Source organism: Eutrigla gurnardus (assembly GCF_963514095.1).
Source record: "Eutrigla gurnardus genome assembly, chromosome: 11".
Taxonomy (NCBI): domain Eukaryota; kingdom Metazoa; phylum Chordata; class Actinopteri; order Perciformes; family Triglidae; genus Eutrigla; species Eutrigla gurnardus.
In genome coordinates, this window is record NC_139925.1 from 28,676,353 (window position 1) to 28,703,526 (window position 27,174).

At 41.3% G+C, this 27,174-nt stretch overlaps 1 protein-coding gene across 2 annotated transcripts; it reads left to right on the forward strand.

Moving 5' to 3' along the window:
* The first annotated feature begins 10 nt into the window (after positions 1-10).
* On the forward strand, positions 11-26,824 carry abhd12 (abhydrolase domain containing 12, lysophospholipase). Of its 2 annotated transcripts, none has more exons than XM_084021663.1 (14): positions 11-128; positions 988-1,150; positions 13,344-13,465; positions 13,703-13,808; positions 14,281-14,400; positions 14,513-14,543; positions 16,124-16,169; positions 17,035-17,167; positions 17,249-17,286; positions 21,367-21,446; positions 24,169-24,251; positions 24,607-24,685; positions 24,822-24,949; positions 26,429-26,824. In XM_084021663.1, exons 2-14 carry the CDS (start codon positions 990-992, stop codon positions 26,472-26,474), a joined length of 1,173 nt encoding a protein of 390 aa, XP_083877789.1. In that variant the 5' UTR covers positions 11-128; positions 988-989; the 3' UTR covers positions 26,475-26,824. The 2 variants fall into 2 exon arrangements, with proteins under 2 accessions (XP_083877789.1, XP_083877790.1); XM_084021664.1 differs by lacking the exon at positions 11-128 and adding an exon at positions 336-462.
* The last annotated feature ends 350 nt before the right edge of the window (positions 26,825-27,174 follow it).

Sequence of the window (27,174 nt, forward strand, 5' to 3'; positions counted from 1 at the left end):
CGCTCCGGCAGCCGAGCTGGGACAAACGTCAAACCCGCGAAGCGATTAGCGCTGCCGCAGTTCGGCTTTATTAAGGCGTTACTAATCATATAATAAACCTAATCATGCTGTGAAGTTGCTGCTGAGAGGTAAGACTGCGTGTTTGATTTATAATAATAATTTGAAGCAGAAACGCGCTAACTCGTGTTTTTTTTTTAGCTCGCAGTCTTGATTACCTGTTTGCAAACAGCACAGTCTGCTAAACACCCGTCTGACAGCTTCCACCGTCGACCGAGAGCCACCGGAGACCGAGCCCAACTCCTCGCACCGACTTTGTGTGTTGTTAAAAGACTGTAAAACAAAAAAGTCGTTGTAATTTTGTCGTCGACGCTTTGTGTTTGAGCAGATTAGCTTCGCTGCTAAATTGGCTAACTAGCGCTGCCGAATGCTGCATTCGTGTGAGAGAAAAGAGCCCCTGAAATGGTATATACCGGTATCTGTATCTATTTGTGTTTTGAGTTCAACAACAGTAGCTACCGGTAAGTCGTTTGTGCAAAGGCTTTAAAGTTTGCTAGACATAACTGGAGCATGTTGTGTCCAGGGTCGCGAGTAGTCAACGGGGCGTTGGAGAAGTTTGACGAACTTAAGCCCCAAACGTCATAATTCTCACTCTAAAAACAGAAACGAATCGGTTTTGTTTTGGTGTCGTTGCTCCGACGCTCCCTCGAGGACCTGGACGCAACGCAGCAAGATCACGTGGTCATCTTTCTGGCCTCTAATTGGCTGTGGCGGCTGGGTGCTGATCAGCTGCTCTCTGCGGATCTCAGTGCAGGCAGAGAACTTGAGCTGCTGGAGGCACAGCGGGAACTCAGCTTCGTCCTCACCGGCTCTCACTGCTCCGTCGCCCGGCCAGCTAACGTCCTCCTGCCCGCTGACGGACCCGCAGTAACGGCTCGTCGTTACTTCGGGTTTTCCTCCGATTAACGTTTGTTTCTTTTAACGTTCCAGTGATGCGAAAGCGGAATAACTCGGAGAACAGTGGGACCACCGGCACTCTGCTGGACAGCGACCCGGACCTGAAGCAGCGTACCGGTAGGGGAGCAGCGGGGCCCGCAGCGGGCGGCCGACAGGGCCCGGGAGAAGAGGGGAGCATGGGGAAACCGTTCAGGAGGTAAGACCGGCACCGGGACACCTGGACTGTCTGTCCGTTTATTCTTCTTCACTAAAGAGCAACATGGTTAAAAACTTCATATCTGAAGAAGACAACAAAAGCTCATCAAGTATCACTTTAGACGGATGTAATAATATTCATATTTAAAAGAATAGAAACAGGTTGAGCTCATTCACAGTAACATTAAAGTGTTTTTCTTGGTGAACTCTCATCTGTGTTCAGTAAAACAAACAAAATACTATTCTTTAAAAAATTATGATAATACAATCAAATACTGTAAAAAGAAAAACTAGGATTAAATATAACTTGTAAAATTAAAGTGGCATAAAAATCCAGTATTTACATAATATATAAACAAAAAATGTGAACAAACAAATGTAAATGAAGTAAATCTTAATATGTTTTAATACATACAAAAGTACATCCACTAAAAATACATGTATAAATGACAAAACTACATTGTGATGAATAATGTAAACGTTTCTTCTCTTCTGTTTTCTTTTACCACAAAAAGCAAAACGAGGCTGAGTTTTATTCACTGCAGTAAGAAGATTTGTTTTTGATCTATTTCAGTATTTCACATAATCCTCATGATAAGAAATGCTGACAAATATCTAAATGTATTTTTGTAGTCAGCATGTTCCTTCCTGTGGTTGTTTCACAGTAAAGGTCGCCTACTGCCTTCACAATAAAGTGCATGTATTGTTAAACTTTTGAACGACTATATAACATGGGTCATTCCGTGTCATTTCATCAAATGCCTCCCACCTGAACATCTCCGAATGTCCTGTAAAAATTCTAGTACAAAGACAAACTTGTTAATAGGGAAAATCCAAAATATTAGGTCTCTATTGTCAACAGTTTTCTCATGAAACATACTCTGAAAAGCCATTTTGAAACAGCAATATCTGGAAAACTATCTCACCTGTGGCCTTCAAAATTTCTACAGGGTATATCTGTTACTAATAGCTTCCAGACATGGAATATCAGGGGTGTAGCTCAATGATAACATAGTATGGTTGGTACTTAAACTTCTCCCAAAATGTGGCTTGTCGAAATAAAGTAGCAAATTTGAAGAGTGGCTGAGCTCCCATTTTTGCAGATAAAAGACTTCTATCACTTCTGCCTCTATCTCTGGTGTTAGCTTAAACATTCTACAAAATATGGTTTCTCTTAGATGATTAGTTTCACAGATATTAAAGCTGTATTCTACGATTTGAAAGGTTTGAAACCCCCCCACCCACACACACACACACCCCTCCCCTCTGTGCTCCTCCGAGCTCTATCGTTCTCCCCTCGCAGCCTCCCACCTCCCTCTTATTTTACGAAAGTAGTTCAGTTGCTGAATCTGTCTTTATTTTAGATTGACAACGCTCAGTTTGAAAGATTTTTGAGAGCTTGTGGGCGGTGGCGCCGTCTCTCGAATTCGCCGCTCCGTGCCGGCATTACACGGCTTCTCATAGACAATGAATGGGAACATTCCCTCCGCTATGAACTCAGGCAGGACGCCGTTTAGTTTCCCGGTGTGTCCGGGACTTCCACAACATGTACAAAGCAGTAATAGTGTTTATTACGGCCATGAATGATGACACATTATCGGTGTAAATGCAGCGGGTGCCGGTCGGATTTCTCTCTCACCCCGACTGCAGAACGTCCCCGATCCCAAACTGCTTGCCGATCGCTCGCAACATGCTGAAAGCAGCTATTAATGTCTTAAACCATGAATAAACATAATAGCATAATATTGAAGACCGTACATTTTGTCATACTTCAAAATCAAATAATCTTAATTTGAGCATACCGATTTTACATTACAGTAGAAAAGTCTCCAAAGTTTGATATTGAATAACAGTTTGTCTCTACCATACTAGGTTATACTTGAGCTACCCCTGATAGTCCATGTCTGGAGGCTATTAGTAACAGATACACTGTAGAAATTTTGATGGCCACAGGTAAGATAGTTTTCCAGATATTGCTGTTTAAAAATGGCTTTTCAGAGTATGATGCCAAAAACCGTCTAAACTACCCGTCATTCAATGATGTTTCATGAGAAAACTGTTGACAGTAGAGACCTAATATTTTGGATTTTTCCTATTAACCTGTCTTCTTGTCAGGCCCGCCGACGGGCCGTTTTGCACTAGTTTTCCCATTCATTCTGTTTACTCGCATATTATTTTTATGTGTCTGAGTCATATTACACATCATTTGAAAGCTACGAGTCTCGCGAATCGAAAAAGTACGCCGTTTTATGCTCACGGAAAACACATCAAAAGCAAACACAGCATGTGTGCAAGGAGTGCACAGAAAAATAACAACAATATGACAGGAGTTCCCTACCTTTCGAGCTGTCTCGAAGTCCAAAAGAACATGTTGCATGCTAATCCTTATATCCAGAGAACGGTAAGAGTCCAACGAACAAAAGTAGCTACTTCGTTTAGTCCCACGAGCACGCGATCTCTGGTAATCATCCATAACACGCCATGTGTTGACGTTGTGAGTTTCTGAACAAAAGATTGTTTATAGCTGTTTATCGCTAGTTATCGCTCTTCGATGACGGACTTTGCTAACTCCGTGTAGCGCTACTTCCTGGCGACAAAACAAGCCCCCTTCGATGATTCTGCGATCCCAATTGGCCGAAAAATCTGTCCATCAAGAGAGCCAGTGCTTCACTGGCTCTCGGCTGACCAACCACGAGAATCCCCAGGCAGAGAGCCAATAGGCAGAGGAGTACATTTTTGACTGACAGGTCTTATAGCCAATGACCTTACGATCCCAGCGGTATGTTAGATGAGGGGAGGGGGCTTGAGGCTGAGAGCGCAGCAGCTCAGAAAGGTCAGACTGTGACCTGCAGATATGATAGTTATGCAGCGTCTCATTACAGAAGGCTGTTATGTAAAGAAACATTAAAAAAATGTTGGTTTTATTAGTAGTAGTTGTAGAACTGGTGAAATAAACAACAAAAAAAAGTAGAATTATATACCTAAAAATACCCATAATCTCATTTGGAACACTTTGTTCCAGATGCAGCTCCGTCTGACATTGCCCTACAACACTGCACTTGCAAAGCTCATTTTTGGGTGTCTTTTTATCTACTTTCTACCAGTTGTTGGTCAGGCTTGTGGCTGTGGCTTCATTCAACTTTTAGGCCTATCTATAACAGCCACAGCGAACTTGTTTCATTCAAAAAGAAAAATAATTTAGGCGAGGCAAAAAAAATGCAATTTCCACTATGTTTGAGCTGCAGTAACTCAGTGTCAGTAACACTTAGAGTAAATCTGACACCTGCAGAAGAAAATTCAAAGGGTTATCTTTCAGGAATGCTCAGCTTTGTGCCTGTAGTCATAAGGGTTCAAAAACAGTAACCATTTTACTTTGGGTATGTCGTTTTCAGCCTTTTCTTCAAAAATAGGACGGCAAAGCAAGAGGTCAAGTGTGTCTTTGTACTTGAATTTTTTCAAGAAATTCTGTGATGGTCAGGTCGGAAGATTTTCAGAAATTTGATGAAATGACACGGAATGACCCACATATCCACCAGTGAGATTTAGAGGAGCTGCTGGGTTCGCATTTCATACTGACCCAGGCTAGCAGTTTCCCCCTGTTTCCAGTCTTAATGCTATGCTAAGCTAAACTAACCAGCTATTTTTCATGTTTACTATACAGACCAGAGAGTTATTGAGCTGAATACACAGTTTTAGATGTATTCTTCCAAACCTAAACTACACTCTGATTCTCAGCAGGTTTTCGGTTTAAGTGTTTCCATTACCTTATGAGATAATAGTTTAAATACTCAAATAAATCATGGATGCAGGAGTATACTGATGCACATCTTGTGTTTATTAGTTTTGCACGTCACACATATTCTTCATACTGTTACCAATTTCATGTTGCATTTTTCTTCTTTCTTTCTTTTTTCATTTTTTACAGATTTATTTGACATATTTTGTTGCAAATGCCATTTAAGTCACAGTGATATGAAGGCAATGCCACAGGTCAGACAGGAATTTAACAAATAAATTGACAGTATGAAATTTCTGTCCCACCAATTTTAGACATTTGGAGAGTGTGTGTGTGTGTGTGTGTGTGTGTGTGTGTGTGTGTGTGTGTGTGTGTGTGTGTGTGTGTGTGTGTGTGTGTTGGGGGGGGGGGGGGGGGGGTAGTGTCTCATCCTTTAGACACAATCCATTAGAGCTTAAACTGTGACACAGGGTTGATCAGACTGACATGCTGATGCAGGACACTACAGCAGTTCGGTGTAGGAGTAACATAATGAGGAGTAATCTGGAGTTGTGGAAGGATCCTGTGATGTGGATTGTTTGGTGTAACGTTGTCATACAGTAAACCCATAAACCCTCATGTAGCTAGAACTGAACCATTTCTGTTGCATAGCAACGTTGTTTTTAACTGTGCGATCAGACGTCCTGAGATCTCTGTACTTCTATTCTCTACTATCTCATACTTTGACTGCTATACACTTATTTGACTGCTTCAGTTACTTTCCATCAGAAAGTGATGGTAAATGATGATGTTTTATAGATGAATCTCCCAGCAGTATGTAACATCATTAAAGTGAGCTCCACTGTCACCTGCTGCAACATTAATCAATCTCTCATTTCAATATTCCTAGTGATGGGACGATGTGAAAATGTCATGTCATGATTATGTTATATTATCCCCATAACTAACTATCAAACTGGCACTAAAACATCCTGGTATCACTTTACATTTTGTTTAGAAACAAATATTTGTAACTTTTTTACTGAAAATCTTTTTTTAGTAAAAAACAATCAAATAATTTTACTTCTCTGCCATGACATTGAGCTAAACAGCCGTTTTCAAGTATCTCATGAGTCATGACAATATTTGTGATTATCCCGATAAAGGAAATTCCCTATGATCAACTTATTGTGGGTGTTTTTTTTTTTAATGGAATAGCGATAAAATCCTATATCCCATCCCTAAATATATTATTTATTATTCTGCATTATGAGGACTTTAACTTTTGATACTTAAAGTATGTTTTGATGATAATGCTTTTATACATTTACTAAGATTTTCCATGCAGGACTTTAACTTGTAACAGAGTATTCCTCCACTGTGGTATTAGTAGTAATACTGCAGTGAGTAGTACTTGCAGCAGTGAGGCTGCTTAAACAGTAGAATGTCCTTTTAAAGAGGAGTCTCAAACGAGAACGTACTGACAGGAAGTGTCACTTTGACACAGTAATGAGAGCAGCTTTTATTTTCAGTGGAGTGCTGTGGAGTTCAGGTCACGGGTTTGATTCCTACGTCACTGAGCGCCTCACCTCTTCTTTTGAAACTGAAGAGTGAAAGAAGAAGTTTGCTCGCTGTTGGACTGCGTCTGAAAACACTCCATCCAGTTGCTGATGTGCCGTGCTTGTAAGATGCATTATGCTTGTGCATGTATTAATACATTTGATTATTTATTTCCTGTCCTCTTCCTTTTCCTTTGTCAAATATAACAAATCAGACTATATCTGTATGTTTTTGTTAATTATGACTGCGGTTGAATACCGGTGACATAGATGTCCATGGGAGCAGGTTGTTCCAAATAGGCCGTCGTCTGTCTGACAGTCCATAAGCTAAAAGCACTCAGTCATAAATACAAATAAATATAAAATAAATATGGGTGCATGCCCCTCATCTGGCGTAGAGAGACAAGTTTTTTTCTGCGCTCTGCTCACCTTCTCCTGCACTGTGCGCTTCTCCGTTTCCAAGCGGGGACTCCGCATCCATCGCGGCCTGGATCATTTCTCGTGCGCGCTGCTTTAATCCCACATCCAAGTAATGATCTTTATAACGCGGATCAAGCACAGTCCCGAGGAAGTGCAGAGGATCCGAATAGATCTCAGCGAAACGTCCACACCGCAGACATGTTGGTGCTTATCCAGACAAGCGTGGGCTGGCCGCGTTTTTTTGCGTCATCACAACTTTCTGTTTTCGGCCGTGTTGTTTCGGTGATAAAAGTAAAAGACAAAGCGCATTTTCGGTTTTCGGCCGAAAATTTCTCGGTGACCGAATATTCGGTGCATCCCTACTGTTTTTGGACTATATGACTATATTATGTGTTAACAATACAGACTGGGTATTGTACTAGGTATAATGATCCTTGTTCTCATCATCCAAAGTGAAGTCTGCCAATCAGAAAGTCCTGCAGAGAGGAGGTTTTGCTTTTCAGGCATTGTTATGTGAACGCCGTGCTCACAGCCAAACAGAAACCCTGGCTGTAGTGAGCTGACCGTGGGTGGAGCGTTTAGCAGGATCATGGTTGATAGAGGGAGATAAGCCAGATTAGCTAAAGTATCCTGGGGATGGTGAACTGGCTTCAACTTTGTTTTCTGTCAGTCCAGCACTCACGCTGAGTGTTTACAGGCTGCATCATCACCAACTTTAAAATGTTAAAATATTTGTTAGACTCTTTAAAAACTGTGTGAACCCTTACTACACCTTACACTCTGGCATGTCTCTGTGTGAATTCGACCTGTGGCTGAAAATGTTTAAAGAGTACCTCAACTGGAACTTTGTAATGCTATATCTCTCACCGGTGCCTCCCTGTCAGCCTACCTATTTTCAAAACCTGATATTAAGAGCAAATTGTTATCCAACAACATGATTTTGTGCAACTCACTCAAAATGTTAACACAAATTAAGAGCGTCCTGGGCCTCACAGGAATTTCAACCAATATGCCAGAACCCCTGTTTAAAACCAGGCCTGATGGATCCTGTCTTTACATCCCAGATGACTTATGGGCGAAAGAGCTGAATACAGTTTAAGGTCGTTCAACGTCTGCATTTCTCCTAGACCAAACTGAATAGAATCTTCTCTTCTGTTTCTGCCACCTGTGATGAATGTAAGTCAGCTGAGGGAACTCTTGGGCATCTTTTCTGGTCTTGCTGTAAGCTCACAAGCTTTTGGGCTGATATTTTTCATTTGTGCAGTGTCATATACAACAGACAACTGGCCCCTGACTGTCTCTTGGCTATACTGGGCTGCTCCAGCTAGAGATGCACCGATCCAGTTTTCTTCCGATCCAATCCGATACCGATACCTGGGCTGAGCATATCGGCCGATCCCCGATACCGATCCAATACTACTGTTGAATGAATGAACCGAATACCTTGCCATGTGACATTGCCACGGATATAAATGTTTCTTAATATTATTTATTAACAAATAACAAAGTGTAGCCTACATTAGCAGCAAAAATAAATAAATAACACTTGTAACCATGTAAAGTGCACTGCAAATTTTAAAATCCATCCATCCATCCATTTTCTACCGCTAATCCTGTATTTAGGGTCACGGGGGGGCTGGAGCCGAACCCAGCTGTCATTGGGCGAAGGCAGGGTACACCCTGGACAGGACGCCAGTCTATCGCAGGGCCGACATGTAGAGACAGACAACCATTCACGCTCACATCCACACCTATGGGCAATTTAGAGTCACCAATTAACCTATCCCCATCTTGCATGTCTTTGGACTGTGGGAGGAAGCCGGAGAACCCTGAGAGACAAATTTTAAAATGTAATATAAAATATAGCAGCTGCCTGAAACCCAACAAACAATGGCTTAATTAACCGGCGCTTGCTCCATGTTGCTCATCACTAGCTGCTGTGCGTGCTCTGCGTGATGACGTAACCAGCGTTGCAAACATTGAATTAAAGTGACGAGATCGCTGTAACTGTATTGCTGTGTATGATATTAATAAAAATGAAATGACTGGATCGGAATGCAGGATCGGCCTCATTCATCCGATATCCGATCCAGCTAATTAGTCAATATCGGAGCCGATATCCGATCCAGGTATCGGATCAGTGCATCTCTAGCTCCAACAATTCTTTGGCTCTTCCCTCTGCCTTACAAAATGCCCTCATGTTCGGTATGGTCATTGCAAAACAGGTTATCTTGATAGAATGGAAATCAACCTCTCCTCCCTTTTTCAAAAAATGGCTAAATGATATGGTTTTGTGTCTGCACCTAGAAGAAATCCGATTTTCCCTGAATAACTCCCAGGCTTAGTTCAAGCAGGTTTGGGGTCCCTTTGTCGAACATATTAGGAGGGAAAGAGCACATACTGGGACCTAAGGTTTTTATTTTTTCATTATAGCTCTTTCCACCTTTTATTTATTTATTTAACTGAGTGCTGGCTGTCAGTGTTTTTATTTTGAATTTTCTCTGGCTGTTTTTGTTTTGTTATCTTGTTTTTTCTAGTACTTTAGTCTTCTTGTTTTTGTTTTTTAACATATAAAACAGTTAGTCTATTGGTTAATTATCTGTTGATAGGAATGTTCTTTTATACACTGACAAGAGTGTGTAAATGAAGCATCGAGTTGTTCAGTTTAGGGGCTGTTAGTTAGCTAGTTGGCTAGCTAGCTTGCTAATTCAATGCCACAGTTGAAGAACCTAAAAAGCAGCACATGAACTGCTGGACTTGGTCCACATTACTCTAACATGAACCTGGACCTCACCTTTCTTTTAACTCGCCGTTCAGCATGGCCCTTTACATTAGCTTATGCTAATCGCTAGTGCTAATGCTAATGGTGACCCTGACTGTTTTCTCTACTAGAATGTTCTTTTTGTCCAGTAAACTGAACACTAAACTGAATACTATCCACGTGCTGATTTCATCAATACAAGTGTATTTTACAGTATTACACACTGCACAGTTTCCATGGAAACTGTTCCTGTATTTTTATTCATGCAAAACGTCTGTCTTGCCCTGTTCATTATGTACCTGAGCAGGTTCCTCCATGTTCAGACATTGTGGTTATTCTGTTGTAGTCCAGCTCTATAAATATGTTTGGTAACAGCCGTACTCATGAATAGCACCTGTCAGCTGACTGGAGATGACGTGTGATTGGTTGATGTACGATGGGACCAACTCCTCATTGGTTAGTGAAGTTCAAGTTTCTCCTGACAGACAATTTACCAGTTTAGTGGACGTTAGAAAATACTCCATAGTACATAATGATATTCATGGTATATATGCCGACACATTTAGACAGTTGAACGGACTATTGTGCATGTGATGACTAACACCATGAAAGAATTCATACATTCATTTGTTTTGAAGAGAACAACTATTCAACTGATAAGCAACATAATCAGTTTTGATCAGCAAGATATATTCAATCAGCAATTGTGCAAATTGTAGATAATTGTACTTACTCATTTGCATGTATGTGCTAAAACATTTGCTATTTGATTTAAAGAATGAGAAATGTCAATCTGTTGCGAAGCAGTGGCCATTGGTTTGGAGGTTGTTTTGAAAATATTCATTATCATTTGAGAATTGTGGCAATCCAGAGTGTCGTGCCGTCCCTCCTCCACCTCTCTGTGGTGGCTTCACCTCTGTGTGACCTTGACGTTGCAGCATGCAGCGACACATCAGCTAATAATACTGCTGGCTCGCCAATCGCTGAGCTTCCTACAGCTACTCTCTCTCTCTCTCTCACTCACACACACACACACACACACACACACACAGTCATGATGGTGCAGGGAATTAATCTCCCTGAAGTTCAGAAGTGAAGGACACACAGGAGGGAGGAGAGTTTAAATGTAGCAAGTCTGTTACGTCGTGTTGTGGACAAGAACCAGACTGACGTTATGAGAGCAAAGGTAAATTATTTATAGAAGACAACATGCAGCACTCAGCTGTCAGTGAAGGAGGACCAGTGCTGAGTGTATCTCTGTTAGATGGAGGGAGAACCAGCAGATTAATAAAAGTTAATTGTGTATCTGTATATGTATTTCATAAGAAGAAGAACATCCATCTCTGATGTAGAGACATTAATGCTTGTTGTACTTTCTCTGATGGAGTGAGACACAGTTAAAGGGAGCATTCAGAAGTGTTGTGAGTCCAAATCATACACTCAATCATAAATCATCTTTCCTGTGTCGGTCCACAATGAAGCACCGCTTGAGTTCACGCCCACTCATTAGACAGGAAGTGTTTATGATTTCAGACCACTGGTGGAGCTTGTAAGGATCTTTGTTGCAGAGAGGTACAGTAGTCAACAGTTTGATTGATTGATCGATTTCTATTCATGGACTGAAGTTAACATTAAAGTGAAAACATGGTCCCAAGTTGGACTAAAACGAAAATACAAAGAAAACACTAAGCTAAATAGCAATCCTCAATAATACTTCACCTGTTTACGACAAAACACTCCTAACAAAACAAGGGAAGATTTAAAAAAAAAAACGGCATTAGTCTGATGATGTGGTGGAGTAAACAGTCAAATGGAGGCCTTCTGAACCTTCTACGAGGAGATTTAATAGGTTAGTTTTAATAGATTAGATTAGACCAGATTTCTGTCTTCATTCATAGCTTTTTAAGTCGAGTTGGGGATCAGCGGTTTTATTGATGTCCTCTCTCCTTCAGTAATTATAAAACAGATGAAACACGTGTGAACAAGGATGTTTAGTTTGTTTCTAAGACGCGGCACTGAATATTGAGTAAGTCCTCTGGTTGAAGAGTTGAATATGTGATAGTATGTTCAGCTGATCTTCTGTTGTGTTTATGTGTTGATTCCAGCTTTTTCTAGGCTGCATTACTGTGAAATGGGAAGCTATTCCTTTTTAAATCTAATATGCTTATTAAACTGTCGATCAGCCTACGAGATTAAAGCATCAAACGACAATTTAGACACATGTGAAAGAAGTGAACATTATTAGTAAAATATGTGAAAAGATGATGAAAAAAGTCCAAAAATTATAAGTAAAAATTATTTTTTCGCCACGTTCTTTACTAATAATTATTTTCACAATGTTCCCCCCACATTTTTTACTAATAATTTTTCATCAATCATTTCACATATTTTATTAATAATTCCAAAACTATTACTAAAATATGTCAAATATTTTGTGAAATATCGTCAAGTTCTAAGTAAAATGTGTGAATACAATTTTTCAAGTGTCTTATAATTATCAGTAAAATATGTGAAAAGATGTACTATGAACTTAAGTGACATCCCATCCTTAATCCATAGGGTTTAATATGACGTCGGTCCACTCTTTGCAACTATAACAGCTTCAACTCTTCTGGAAGGCGTTCCACAAGGTTTAGGAGTGTGTTTATGGGACTTTTTGACCATTCTTCCAGAAGCGTATTTGTGAGGTCATACACTGATGTTGGACGGGAAGGCCTGGCTCTCAGTCTCCACTCTAACTCATCCCAAAGGTGTTCTATCAGGTTGAGGTCAGGACTCTGCAGGCCAGTCAGGTTCATCCACACCAAACTCTTGCTGATGTATGGCTTGGATGCAGCTGAACGCCATGGAAACCCATTCCATGAAGCTCTCCACACTGTTCTTGAGCTAATCTGAAGCCACATGAAGTTTGGAGGTCTGTAGCAATTGACTGCAGAAAGTTGGTGACCTCTGTGTGTATTTAGGAATGAGGAAATGTCACGACTGGACTTGTTGCACAGGTGGCATCCTATCACAGTACCACGCTGGAATTCACTGAGCTCCTGAGAGCGGCCTGTTCTTTCACACGTTTGTAGAAACAGTCTGCATGCCGAGGTGCTTGCTTTTATACACCTGTGGCCATGGAAGTGATTGGAACACCTGATTTCAATTATTTGGATGGGTGAGTGAATATTTTTGGCAAGATAGTGTATCTGAAAATTATTAGTAAATATATGAAAAGATTTGGAAAAATGATCTGTAAAAATGTCAGAAAATGATGAAAACGGACTCAAACTGAAAAAGAAAAGTAGTTAAATGTTTGCTTTTGTAGCAGGAGACTCCAAACGTTTCACAGTAATGTAGGTGAATGTCATCAGTGCAACCATTTGTTATATGATATGATATGATAATGTAAAAAAATGATGGTGGGAGCTCTCTATTCAGTGGTGTTAAGTGTGATATAAATACAGTTTTGAAGGTCCTGCAGCTGCAGCAGATTCTCTCTGGGTCAGTGAATAATTAAAGAGCTGCTGGATCAGGTGACTGCAGGTCATCTTACAATTGCTCAGAGGCTCAAATATCGCATTTAGTTTTAAACAGTAGCTCCGTCAAACAGCGGGAGGAAAGATTAAAGCTGCACTTTATTGTTTTCTTTCTGTTGGCTGTTGATCTGAGAATTGAAGATTTCTGTGTTTTAAAGCTCCAGGTCTCTTCAGAGACAGTTTGTCCTCTGGCAGTAACGTCTCGTGTCTGTGTTCAGGTTGGGTCTTGTGGGGAAGCTGAAGAGGATAATGTTGTGGCTGCTAGTCGTCTATGTCTCCATTCCCTTCATCATCAAACTCTGTCCGTCAATCCAGGCCAAACTCGTCTTCCTCAACTTCGGTGAGTGTTTTAGACAGACAGACAGACAGACAGACAGAGAGAGACAGACAGACAGACAGACAGACAGACAGACAGTCAGTCAGTCAGATCCTGTGTTCATGGTTTTTACACTTTGGTCCCGACTAAAGAACCTCCTCAGTCCGAGTTAAGTTAAATGAACAAATTTAAAACATTTATGTAAATGTGTCCGCCTGTCTCACCTCTGACCTCCGACCTCTACGACCTCCACCCCCTCAGTGAGGATGCCCTACTTCATTGACCTGAGGAGACCTCTGGACCAGGGACTGAACCACACACACAACTTCTATCTGGAGCCGGAGACTGGACTCAAGATCGGAGTCTGGTAAGACACACGTGCGCGCACGCAGGTGTCACAGAAAACTCCACATTCAGTAATTATAATAATAATTAAAACAACTTTATTCATACAGTATTTTTCAAGACAAAGCTTTCAAGTGCTTTACATAGAACCATAAACATACTGTTTATATGTATTTTGTTGGGTACATTACTCAGAGCTGAGCTGTACTTTGTTGTGATTGGCACCTACACTTTATAAAGCTGAATCTAATCTAAACATTTTCAAAAATGAAATAAAATACCCAGCAATAATGTCATGTTGTCTCAGTGGAGTTGAGGTTGAATATTTAATATGCTGTTAGGGTTCATGAACTGCTTCATCCGTTATGGCTTGTTAATAAACAAAGTTTTGCGTCCAGCCCCTCTCCTGTTTTATGATTTATAATTGTAGTAATTTAGAACCATTTAAACAAACACCAACATACCAAATATACCAACATTATTTTATGTTTTAGGCACACAGTTCCTGCTCAAATGTGGAGAGAAGCTCAGGAGAAACCAGGCGACTGGTACGACTCCACCTTTAACTCCACCCACTCTGTCATCCTCTACCTCCATGGAAATGCAGGGACCAGGTGACCCCCCCCCCCCCCACCCCCACCTTCATACACGTACACGCACACATGTATACACACACACCTCCGTCAGTCATGTTTGAATTTGACCTGTTTTTGTGTTTCTCTGCAGAGGAGGAGACCACAGAGTTCAGCTGTACAAGGTCACTTTAACACTAAGTTTGCTGTAGTCCCTGTTGTTTGCCTGTTGTAGTCTCTGTTGTTTGCCTGTTGTAGTCCCTGTTGTTTGCCTGTTGTAGTCCCTGCTGTAGTCCCTATTGTTTGCCTGTTGCAGTCCTTGTTGTTTGCCTGTTGTAGTCCCTGATGTTGCCTGTTGCAGTCCCTGTTGTTTGCCTGTTGCAATCCCTGTTGTTTGCCTGTTGCAGTCCCTGTTGTTTGCCTGTTGCAGTCCCTGTTGTTTGCCTGTTGTAGTCCCTGTTGTTTGCCTGTTGTAGTCCCTGCTGTAGTCCCTATTGTTTGCCTGTTGCAGTCCCTGTTGTTTGCCTGTTGTAGTCCCTGATGTTGCCTGTTGCAGTCCCTGTTGTTTGCCTGTTGCAATCCCTGTTGTTTGCCTGTTGCAGTCCCTGTTGTGTGCCTGTTGCGGTCCCTGTTGTTTGCCTGTAGTGTTGTCACGATACCAACATTTTGGTACCGGTACCAACATGTATTTCGATACTTTTCGATACTTTTTCAAATAAAAAGAGAACGCAAAAAATGTCACTACTGACTTTATTTTAATAGAAAATCTTAGAACAATAACATATTAATCAGTAAATAAAATAAAATACCACAAAGACAAGCTTTTCTAATGCACAATTTTAAAATAATGCATGTATGCATTTTACAGCTCTGGAAAAAATAACTGACCACTTCAGATTTATTGTAAATCAGCATGGCTACATGTATAACAAAAAGTTTAAAAATCACTGTGAAAATATAAATACAATAATATTATATAATTTAATAATTATATGATATAAATAAACCAGCTCTATTTTTTTTTCTTCCAGAGCTACTTTTGTCAAGAGTGAAGGGGGGTGGCGCTTGCTTTTAGCACTGAATGTGGCTTTTTTTCCTGATTAAATGACCTGTCGTTCCCTGAGCTCAGTGTGCAGGTCTGGGTGCTTGTCCTTTAAGTGTTTGGCTAAGTCAGAGGTGTTTCCGCCGTTAGTCATGCATGTTTTTAAACACCGTTTACACAGTGGTGCATCGGCGTTAATTGCCTCGCCTTGCGCATTTGTTTTTAAGCTAAAGTACTGCCATATCGCACTTCGCGCCCCTGGTTTGTCCACAAGTTGCGGCGTGGTGACAGTTGCAGCAGCCATTCTCCTCTCCGTGCTTCTCTCTCTCTCTCTCTCTCTCTCTCTCTCTCTCTCTCTCTCTCTCTCTCTCTCTCTCTCTCTCTCTCTCTCTCTCTCTCTCTCTCTCTCTCCTCTCTCTCTCTCCCTCTCCAAGCTTTCCTCCTGCTCCGTTTGTTGCTCCAGTCCACACTGCTCGCTCACTTGCTAGCTGTTTCCTCCGGCTTGCTTGCTTTTTCTTTTTATCTCCCCAAGCTCCGGCTCGCTCCTCGTCCTCTCAGCTGTAGTTACAACGCGGTGACGTCACGTGGCGAGTTCGCTGCGCTGCCAGCGGCTCGCTGCATGTACCGGTCCCGTCCAAATGCAATATAGTACCGTTTTAAATGCCTCAGTACCCTGGTACCAAATTAGTCAACAAATGACTCAACTCCTCTGTCTTCCTTCAGGTCCTCAGCTCGTTAGGGTACCATGTAGTCACGTTTGATTACAGAGGTGAGAACTCGACTTCAACAACATTTAAAGGTCTCATTATGAAAAACAGGTTTTCTCTGGTCTCTACACCTATTAAATGGTCCTCCCTCAGTCTGTCAACTCCCAGAATGAGGAAAACAAGTGACATGGTCTCTGCAGCCCCCCCCACTGGTACAACGGCGCTCCTACAGGCTGTTCAGATTCAGCTCCCGTTGTTACGTAACGAAGGGAGTCATTTGCCTAGGCCCAACTCCTCTGAGGATAGGAGATATCCGAGAGGGGGTGTTCATCACCGAGGTGAAGTTCGGTGTGTCTGACCCTCGTAAAAGGATCTGTCCCAACCATACGGGACCCAGCAACTTCACCTGAGCCACATGGGTGCGCCATAGCGATACAGCCACGTAAACATTGGCGCGTGCTAGCGTAAGCGGCATCCTCTGCGTCTCTCTCCAAGTAGGCGGTGTGTCTGACCCTCGTAAAAGGATCTGTCCCAACCATACGGGACCCAGCAACTTCACCTGAGCCACATGGGTGCGCCATAGCGATACAGCCATGTAAACATTGGCGCGTGCTAGCGTAAGCGGCATCCTCTCCGTCTCTCTCCAAGTAGGCGATGACAGACGGAGCTCATTAGCATTTAAAGGTGCAGACACAGAAAAAGCCTGTTCTCAGCAGAGCAACTTTTAGACAGCTGAAATTCTGGAATTGATGACAAACAGTATAATATGGGACCTTGAACAAGCAAAGCTGCTTTAATTGTGTGTGTGTGTGTGTGTGTGTGTGTGTGTGTGTGTGTGTGTGTGTGTGTGTGTGTGTGTGTGTGTGTGTGTGTGTGTGTGTGTGTGTGTGTGTGTGTGTGTGTGTGTGTGTGTGTGTGTTTGTTAAGGATGGGGGGATTCAGATGGCTCTCCGTCAGAGGAGGGGATGACATCAGACGCTCTCTTCATCTACGATTGGCTGAAACAGTGGCTCGACGACAAAACGCCACTTTACATCTGGGGACACTCTCTGGGGACGGGGTAACACACACACAAGTACATACACACACTCAGTTCACTATCAGTGATTTTATAATTAAATCTCAATGTTTTGATTTTCAGAGTTGCCACCAATCTGGTCAGACGGCTGTGTGACAGAGGTACCACAGACACACACACACACTGATGCCTCAATAATATTAGCTGATTGTCTTGTCTCTCAGTCTAGGGCTGGGCGATATATCGAATATACTCGATATATGGCGGCCAGTAGTCTGTGCGATGTAGAATATGACTATCGTGAAACTCGAGCATACGTTGCTTTTAGCCGCGGACATTTAACTCCAGGCTTCTCACACTCTTTCTCGTCTCCCTCCCTCTCACAGAGAGACAAAACAAGCTGCCTACCGGTAGTTACAAACGTCAGTCTGTCGTGCATACAACGCCACACGCCCTCGCCCAGCAGAGAGGTAGAGGCAGCAGGTGCTAGCGACGGGTTCACACCAGCCGCGGAAGAGCCACGAATAGCCGCGGAGCCCGCTTCCTTTCGGCACCCTTGTTAACCGATAGTGTAGTTCAGATCAGACGTGCCGCGATCGTTTCGGCGTCATTTCTGGCAGGAAGTCACACAAAGAAACACGAGACAATCCGGTCAATTTTCAAAATAAAATACCGCGATTGACAAGCGATCATATTTGTGTATCTAAACAGAGTAGAGATGAAAACAAACAAATTAACAAAATGAAAAAATACCTCAATTCAATTTTATTTATAGTGTTAAATCACAACAGAGTCATCTCAGGACACTTAACACATGGAGCAGGACTAGAATACGCTCAAAATTTCAGTCAACACAACTTCAAAGTCCCAACATCACCCAGGGGCAAGCGTTACAGCGACAGTGGCGAGAAAAAACTGCCTTAATAGGCTTTTAGGCAGAAATGTCGCGTAGCCCAGGCCCTTGGGTTCCAACTGCATTTGGTGTTGGTAGTAGTACTAGCATTAACAGTAGTGGTGGCATTAACAGAAGCAATAGTATCAACAGTAGTAGTCCATGGCAGCAGTTGTCCCTGGCGGCAGGAGTAGTTGAGCAGTCGCACAGTGGGCAGGTGGAGCTACAATGTGGTGTTTCCAGCGTCAGACCAGTTAGCAGTCTGCATTGGTCAGGACCAGTGATGTGAATAACGGCGTTATAAGTAGCAGCGTTAGTAACACCATTACTTTTTTCAGTAACGAGTAATCTAATCGATTACTCATCTCATTATTATAACACCGTTATCGTTACTGCCAAAAAATGTGTCGCATTACTTCATTGAAGGCAGAAAAAAAAAATGTTACGCTATAGTAAACCGAGACGTGACAAGCACTAGGACCAAGTGGAAAACGCTCAAGCTGAAGCCTGTGATTGGCCGTCCCCGCTGTCACTCCATCTCGCTTGCACAGGTCTGCTAGTCTGCGGTCAGGAGTCCTACAGGAGTCCGCTACTGTAAGTTGGGCGTTTGTTCTGCTTGGTTCACGTCGGCTAGAAGGATTGTAATATCAGAGGTTTCATTTACATTAACGTTTGAATCGGTGTCCGTGTGCGTGTGTGTGTTTGGTAATTAGACGCAGCCAGGATGTCTAAAAAAAGAAAAAGTGGACATAAGAGACTTCTTTAGAAGTCAAAGTGTAAGTTACTCAAAGAAATGCGTTACACCCACCCTGCAACACCTTCACTGGCTCCCAATAAAGCAGCATATCCACTTCAAGATCCTCCTCATCATTTACAAAGCTCTCAATAATCTGATCAATAAAATGTATTATTATTATTGTTGTTATTATTACTATTGGATTAGAATTGGGTGATAATGTTTTGCTACATGATTTACAACCAGTCAAACCAAAAAATGGAACAGTAAACTTAAAAGTAGCAATAGAAAACTAGAAGAACTACTAGAAAACACAGTGAACTGAAAGAGTTAGTTATATTAGAAATACTTTTGTCCCCCCCACCTCTGAAATCAAAATTCCGTCCTTGCACACAACATTATGTAAAAACATACGTACAGTATGTCTACTGTTTTTTCCCCCTAATTTACACTACAAAGAGTAAATATATTTATTATGTATTTTTTGTACATTGCTTAACAAGCATAATTTAATTTTGCTTAGTTGTGACCTGTTGATGTGCAATAAATATCAAAAGATATACTGTGTTATTTTTATCAATCCACTCTATAAGCATAGTAATTATAATATCTCCAATAAAATTGTTTACATTTGTGCACTGTGGATTTCTGTTTGTAATGTATTGAGTATCCTCCGGGTTCTCCGGCTTCCTCCCACAGTCCAAAGTCATGCAGGATGGGGATAGGTTAATTGGTGACTCTAAATTGCCCGTAGGTGTGAATGTGAGTGTGAATGGTTGTTTGTCTCTATATGTCGGCCCTGTGATAGACTGGCATCCTGTCCAGGGTGTACCCTGCCTTCGCCCAATGACAGCTGGGATCGGCTCCAGCCCCCCCGCGACCCTGAATACAGAATAAGCGGTAGAAAATGGATGGATGGATGGATGGATGGATGGATGGATGTATTGAGTATCCATCCCATTATAATACTCAGATTTATCATAAATAATTGAACACGCACATGTATTTTAAGGTCCGTCAAAGAGGGATGGAGATGGGGTCCAAAATATTTGACACTTCAGTATTTAAAAATTATTTGACAGTAACGCAATAGTTACTTTCCAAAGTAACTAGTTACTTTTAGAATTTGTAACTCAGTAACTACTTTAGTTACTTTGTGGGAGAAGTAACTAGTACTTTAACTAGTTACTTTTTTAGAGTATATATATATATATATATACGGTATATGGTTAATGGTGTCGAACGCAGCACTAAGATCTAGCAGGACAAGTACAGAAACCAGTCCAGAAGCAATAAGAAGGTCATATGTAATTTTCACCAAAGCTGTCTCTGTAGTATGATGTACTCTAAATCCTGACTGGAAGTCCTCAAGTAGACTGTTATTGTTGAGAAAGTCACACAGCTGAATGGTGACTACTTTCTCAAGGATCTTAGAGAGAAAAGGAAGATTTGATATTGGTCTGTAGTTTGATAAAACCCCTGGATCTAGAGTAGGCTTCTTAAGAAGAGGTTTAATTACAGCTACTTTAAATGACTGTGGCACATAGCCTGTTAATAAAGACACATTGATCATATCTAATAGCGACGCGCTAACTAAGGGTAAGACTTCTTTCAGTAGCCTGGTTGGTATCGGGTCTAGGAGACAGATTGAAGGTTTAGAAGAAGAGATCATTGACGTTAGTTGGTTTAGGTTGATTGGAGAAAAGCGGTCTAAATATATATCAGGTCTTAATGCCATTTCTAGGACTCCTAAGTTTGAGGGTAACGCGGTTCCAATTGAAGGCAAGATGCAAGTAATTTTGTCTCAGATTGCTAGAATTTTATCATTAAAAAAGTTCATAAAGTCATTACTACTAAGATCTCTAGGAATGCATGGCTCAGTAGAGCTGTGACTCTTTGTCAGCCTGGCTACAGTACTGAAAAGAAATCTAGGGTTGTTTTTATTTTCCTTTATTAAAGATGATGTCCGAATCAACAACAGCTGAGCAGAAGCGTTGCGGAGAAATACGCGTCTGGTCTGCGCAGGGGGGCAGCGGCTGCTAGCTCACTGCTGCTACTGCTCACTTTAATTTAGTGTTGTTTTGAAATGCCATGTGAGTTACAGCATGCACAAAAGTGCAGTAATTTTTTGTTTTGAAATGTTGTCTCTATGACAATTTTGCACAAAACGTGCACTTTCTGTTTTGAAATGACAATTTTATGTTTGTGTCACTCACTGTTTAATAAATACAGTTTTGTTAACTTTGACTTAGTTGTGATTTCCCCTTTTTTGCATTAAAGTTTAAAATTAGCATATATTAATGCAGTATGAACAAGAATGTTTTAATGTAGACATATAGAATCATCATACAGGTGTGATTGTATGCATCAAAGTGTTAATTCACGGCTAAGGCAAAATATCAAGATATATATCGTATATCGTGACATGGCCTAAAAATATTGTGGTATTAATAAAAGGCCATATCGCCCAGCCCTATCACTGACTGTTAAATGCACAAAATATTGATGCTGTGATCATTGTTACAATTAGCTAAAAGTGGTTGCAGCTCTGGTTTAACCTTTGACATAAAATATTTTATATAATTATATATACATTATTTTATTCTTTTACAGGAAGTCCTCCTGATGCGCTGATCTTAGAGTCCCCATTCACCAACATCAGAGAAGAGGCCAAGAGTCACCCCTTTTCCATGGTAACAACACACACACACACACACACACACACACTTTTGTGTCATGTTCACCCAAACATGAAGTGGATTTGACGTCACCTTTGCTTGGCGTTTGGTGTGAACACAGCATTATAGTAGGTTTGTGGTGTACTGTTATCTTCTCCATTATATCAGTGTCCATCCATCCATTTAAGGTTGGGCCAGTGTTTCCCACACATAGATCGCCATAGTCTAATTTAGACTGCCATAGTCTCAATGTTCGCCCAAAATTAGTTATTTATGGGTCATTCCATGCCAACTCAGCCACCCATGTACATGACACCTCTCAGATTTTGCTGAAAAGCGGTGAAAATATGCTTTATGTTACCAAACAAAGGAATCTGAAGTTTCAGGTCAATATCTCAAATCTCAATTTCTTTATATTTTTTACGTTTTGGGTGCCCCTAACACCACGATTAAAGTGATGGTTCGGAGTAAAATGCACCCTAGGTAATTTCCACCATGACATCCAGCCAAATACCCCCTCAGAAGCATTTTTAGCGATGGTCAGAATTGGTCAAGATAGGGCTATCAGCCGAATGGCTTAGTACTGGCGCTACGGTACAGTGTGTATATCTCGTAAATTACCCCACTAATAATGAATGGAATGGTACCAAACTTCTGCAGCAGTACACATAGGGTCTGTACTCACAAAACGAGGCATTTGAAAGTTTGTAGGTACACCAGGAGTTTATTTAAAAGAACACTTGCCAGATAGCCTCTATCCTCGGCTGCTAACGCTACGGCAGCATAGACGCCACTTCCATGTTTACCCAGCCAAATATGGGGTTCCAAAAGAGTCACCTTTGCCCGAAAGGGTTTTTAGACGCCTATAAAACCCCCACCAGTGGTACCTTCAAACCTGACCTTCAAATTCATTTTGGCAAGAGCAAAGTTCCCAAATATAACAAATAATCCTGTTAAGAATAAATATGCTCATTAATCGTGGTGCTAGGGGCACCAAAAAAGTGAAAAATGACACATGCCGTCAACATTTTTTAGGACTTTGGTGACCCACCTCTCACCCAAACAGTATGCCTTCAGACCTGTGTAGTAAAAACTACAATGAACTAACAGACCAATTTTCAGCCTTCTATCACTATTAGAACAGAAGTTATGGGCCTCCAAAAATGCCAACAAATGAAATGCGAAATTCCAATGTGTCAAAAAGGGGTGTGGCACTTGAAATTCAAATGGACGCCACGGGCAAACCGTTTCAGATATTGACCTGAAACTTCAGATTCCTTTGTTTGGTAACATAAGGCATATTTTCACCGCTTTTCAGCTAAATCTGCTAGGTGCCATGTACATGGTACCCCGATATTGGCTGTTTTCACATGGAATGACCCCAATGCAAATGGACTTAACTAGCAGCTCCAATGATAGGCCTAAACAGGAGGGCAGCAGCGCTTATTAGGATGGGAAATCCTCACAGCTGGTTTGGTTCATCAACGTTCTGTTTTCCCCCGTCACCATGGCAAGGCGTCCCCAGCGCCGACTCCCCCTCAGCTGTGCAAGTTTGACAGTGCGTGCGCGTATGTCAAAACCAAAACACCATGGAAGGCTGAGGAATAGTCACCCACTTCTAACGAAGCTCTATTTGGAAAATATTTATTATATTGTAATGTTCACAGGTACTCGGACACGGGAATCACTTTATCCGCATTTATTGTGGAGAACACACAGTCATTATTACGGGCTACGACCACGCAGAAACTACTGTTCTTTTTAATAACCCGCAAACTCAGCAAGAGAGAGAGACAACAACACTTTCTACTGAAACCCAGCATCCCATCCCCTTGCCTACTCCCTGCAGCGCCTCTACAGGCAGCAGTTAACATAGTGTAGGGACCCAAGCACAGAGACAAACTCAATGCACACAAAACATTCACACACATGGGCACATTATACACAACTTGAACTGCACAGATCAAACACAACCAGGACGTTACAATATTATATTTAACAGTATTAATAATAATAATAATAATAAGTCATAATAAACTAATAGTATGAAGGCTCAGCAATGTGTTTTAGTCATTTTTGTTTTTATCTTTTCTTGAATGCTTAAACTCCTCAACCCCATTTAGTATGTCAACATTTGTATCAGTACCAGCAGTTTGTAATAAATTGGTTAGTAATCAAAATTCAACAAATTGATGCATTAAAATGAGATCTATTCTGAATTTTCTCTGGGGGGGCATGCCCCCGGACCCCCCACAGAGGATCGCAAGCCCCCCACCATAGTCTCAAAAAATCCTGTGGGGAAACACTGGGTTGGGCTCTGCCATGATAACCGATAACCAAAATAAGAGTCCTTCTACCTGCTGCCAGCAGCATATCTAATGAAAAGTGTATGTGTAGTGTACATGCTTGGATACTTGGCCAAGTATGTGTGCACACACAAAGCACTTAACTCACGTCTCTCACATAGTACTTAACAGAAAGAAAAAGAAAGAAAAGCTACAATATAATAATGAGAAAATATCATAAAATGTTGATGGACAAGTCAAGTGTTGTGTAAGATCTAAACAAAACAACAAGAAGTCCTGGATGATTCTGTCCAGTAAGGGCAAGTGACGAAGACTATATACTAAATACTAGAGAGGGCTGCCATCTTGGATGTCATCAAGTATCCTTCTCCAAAAGTCTGTTATTGAACTGTTCACTTCCATTGATTGATGGATATCGCCGTGTGTTTCAGGTGTACAGATACCTGCCTGGCTTTGATTGGTTCTTCCTGGATTCCATCACAGCCAACAACATCCGCTTCGCCAGCGATGAGAAGTACGTAACCTTCAGCTTCTTTCAGATTACAGCGGCAGTGACCTTTGATCTCTGAGCTTTAGTTGACATGAAGAGGTACTCCGAATAAAAGGTTCCTGCAGGTGCGAAATACCACATCCTGCTTTTCCAGGAACTTCTTGATTTTAGTTTTTTTTTTTTTTTACACGCCACTTCTTAAGAGCTCTTGGACTTTTCCGAATGGATTTGAAAGCATTTTTAACTTGATCATATCTAGGAAGTCATTGTGTGGTATTGTTGTACTTATTTAGAAATGAAGACTGTTTTACACTTGCTTCCTCAACGTAAGGAACTTTGACCAAATGATGTCCCTGACTGTATCGTTGTCTTTATTCAGTGTGAATTACATCTCCTGTGCTGTGTTGATCCTCCATGCCGAGGACGACAGCGTGGTTCCTTTCCATCTTGGCAAAAAGGTGGAAGAGGGTTTTTACCTCAAGTATATAAGATATTTGATCAATACAGATCATAACACATTAAAAAGCATAATTTCACTTGTTGTTCACGTGTTTTTGGTGACTACTGTAACCACTTGCTTCGCCCCTCCCGCAGCTGTATAACATGGCCTCCCAGTCGAAGAGCCTCAGTGGTCACAAGGTCCAGTTTGTTCCTTTCCCCTCCTCTCTGGCCTACAAGCACAAGTTCATCTACAGGAGCCCAGAGCTGCCAAATATCCTCAGGTACCAGCAACAGAACCACCACCACACCAAACTGTTATTTGACGGATAAAGTTTGAACTTAATCTGAACTGTTCTGTCTAGGGATGTCCCGATCCAGCTTTTTGCACTTCCGATCCGATACCGAAATTGTAGCTTTTCGGCCGATACGGATACTGGCCGATCCAAGCATGTATTATAGATTAAAGATATTTACTTATTTTTTTGTCAGACTCATGTTGAAAAGGGTTTTACTCTTAAGAACTAGCCAACTTAATTAGGTTAGTTTGAATAATCCACAATGGTTGGTAATGAGAAGCTGACCTGTTTATTCTTAACAGGGTTAAATAAACACAAAATAGACAAAATAATAAAAAGTCAATTAACCACACAAACTGAATTGGCATCAGTGCTCTGCTCTTGAACAACAAGAGTGTAAACCAAGGCAATTAACCACACACAAACTTCGTCTTTTAGGGTAAAATATTCCCACACAGCTGACATTTTTATCGATAACTTTAAATTCTTAGTGGGAGATGCACAGACAAGTCTGTCTTGTTGTTGTTTAGGGGATGCTGGACAGGTCGCTAGGTGTGCTGGAAAACGCGGACCGGTTTTTGGGGAAAAAACTGAAAAAAACTGGAATGGATGCGCTACATCGGTGCGCTGGAAAACACGGACCAGAGCTTTGAAAAAAACTGGATCAGGAGTCCGGATCGGGATTTTCCCGTGCAGGCCAATCCGATATTGATATGCATTTTTTTGCCAATATCGGCGGCCGATCCGATCCAAATATCGGATCGGGACATCCCTAGTTCTGTCCCACCTCACCTGATAAAACTGGATGTGAAAATACAAACTCAGATGTTAGGCCATCTTCATGGAGTATGTAAGCTGGGAAAAACGGCATACATCACATGTAGAGATTTCTAGTCGACACTGTGTAACAGCAGTCATGCTGAGCTGAGCATCACATTTCACCTGCTGACATCTGCTTGTAACGCTAGACGCACGATCATGTTTCATCCTCAGTTCACAGAGGACAGCAGGCTCTTATTGGTCGCAGCAAAGAAACCCTGATCTGAGTGACCATCTCAACAGACTGCGTAGTCAATAGAACAATAGTATGATATTATAATCAGTCAATCGACAGAAAAGTCATAAAGTAATTGTCATAGAACATTGTCCGCTCTTCTGTGTTTTGTATATTAAACTGAATATCTGACTAGAAGATATTAGACAACGTCACCTTGGACTTGGAGAAACATGTTTTAATATTTCCACACGTTTTAGAGACCAATGATCTATTGATCCAATCTAGAAACCGCATTGTTACTTGACAATGAAAACAGTGACTTGCAGCCCCAGACTGACACACATGAATGGATTTCTCTCCACAGTGAGACGATTTTCAACCAAATAGTTTTTGATGTTAGTGTAACTGAGCTGTTTGTGTTCCTGAAGGTGACACTAATGTTTCTGTGTTTGTTTTTGCTTTTACAGCGATTTCCTCAGCACAGCTCATCAACAGATGGACGATTCAGCGTGAAAACACACACACACACGTTTTCTGATCCAACTCAATATTCTGGCATGAACTGACAACGCAAACATTCCTTCTTATTTCCGCATTAGCATTCCGTTCACACCAACACTGGCTTCACAGCGCACGGTTTAACTTCCTGTAGAGTGAGGGCAACTGGAGAACCAACGGAGAGACATTTTATCTTTTACACTTTTCATCATCTTGATTCTTTACGATCTGCGTGATTTTAATTTTTGTTTTGCTCTTTTGGGTCCAGCTGCTGATGTCGGATTCTCTCCGAGATCTTTAATCTATTAATAAATGTCTTCTCGGTTATGACTTGAATTATGATTGATTAAATATTTCTTGTTTTATGTAACCGTGGCTTTTTTTGGGGGGTGAGGGAAGGAAAAAACAAACACTGAGGCTGCGACATCGAGCAAAAGTCATCGTCATTGAAAACTTAACTAGTAGAGCAAACGTTTATTTTCAGGGAAATTAGTTTGTGGGGAAAAGCCACAGAATACTATGTCAAAAGTCATCAATAAGTCATAGTATAGCATATCAAAAAGGTCATTGTTATTGTATGTCATAATAGTCATAGTATGTCATTAAAATGTGAACAAAAAGGCATGAAAATTGAGTGTGGCATATCACAAACATGTCAGACTTCATAGTATGTTAGCTCAATAAATCATAGTATAGATTTGCGGCTTTTCTCTCT

Bases quoted from the DNA above. Each gene is read 5' to 3' on its own strand.
- abhd12 (XM_084021663.1), top strand. From the start codon at position 990: ATGCGAAAGCGGAATAACTCGGAGAACAGTGGGACCACCGGCACTCTG. The intron at 13,809-14,280 runs GTAAGACACACG...TTTATGTTTTAG, and splicing joins GGACTCAAGATCGGAGTCTG to GCACACAGTTCCTGCTCAAA. The intron at 16,170-17,034 runs GTGAGAACTCGA...GTGTTTGTTAAG, and splicing joins AGTCACGTTTGATTACAGAG to GATGGGGGGATTCAGATGGC.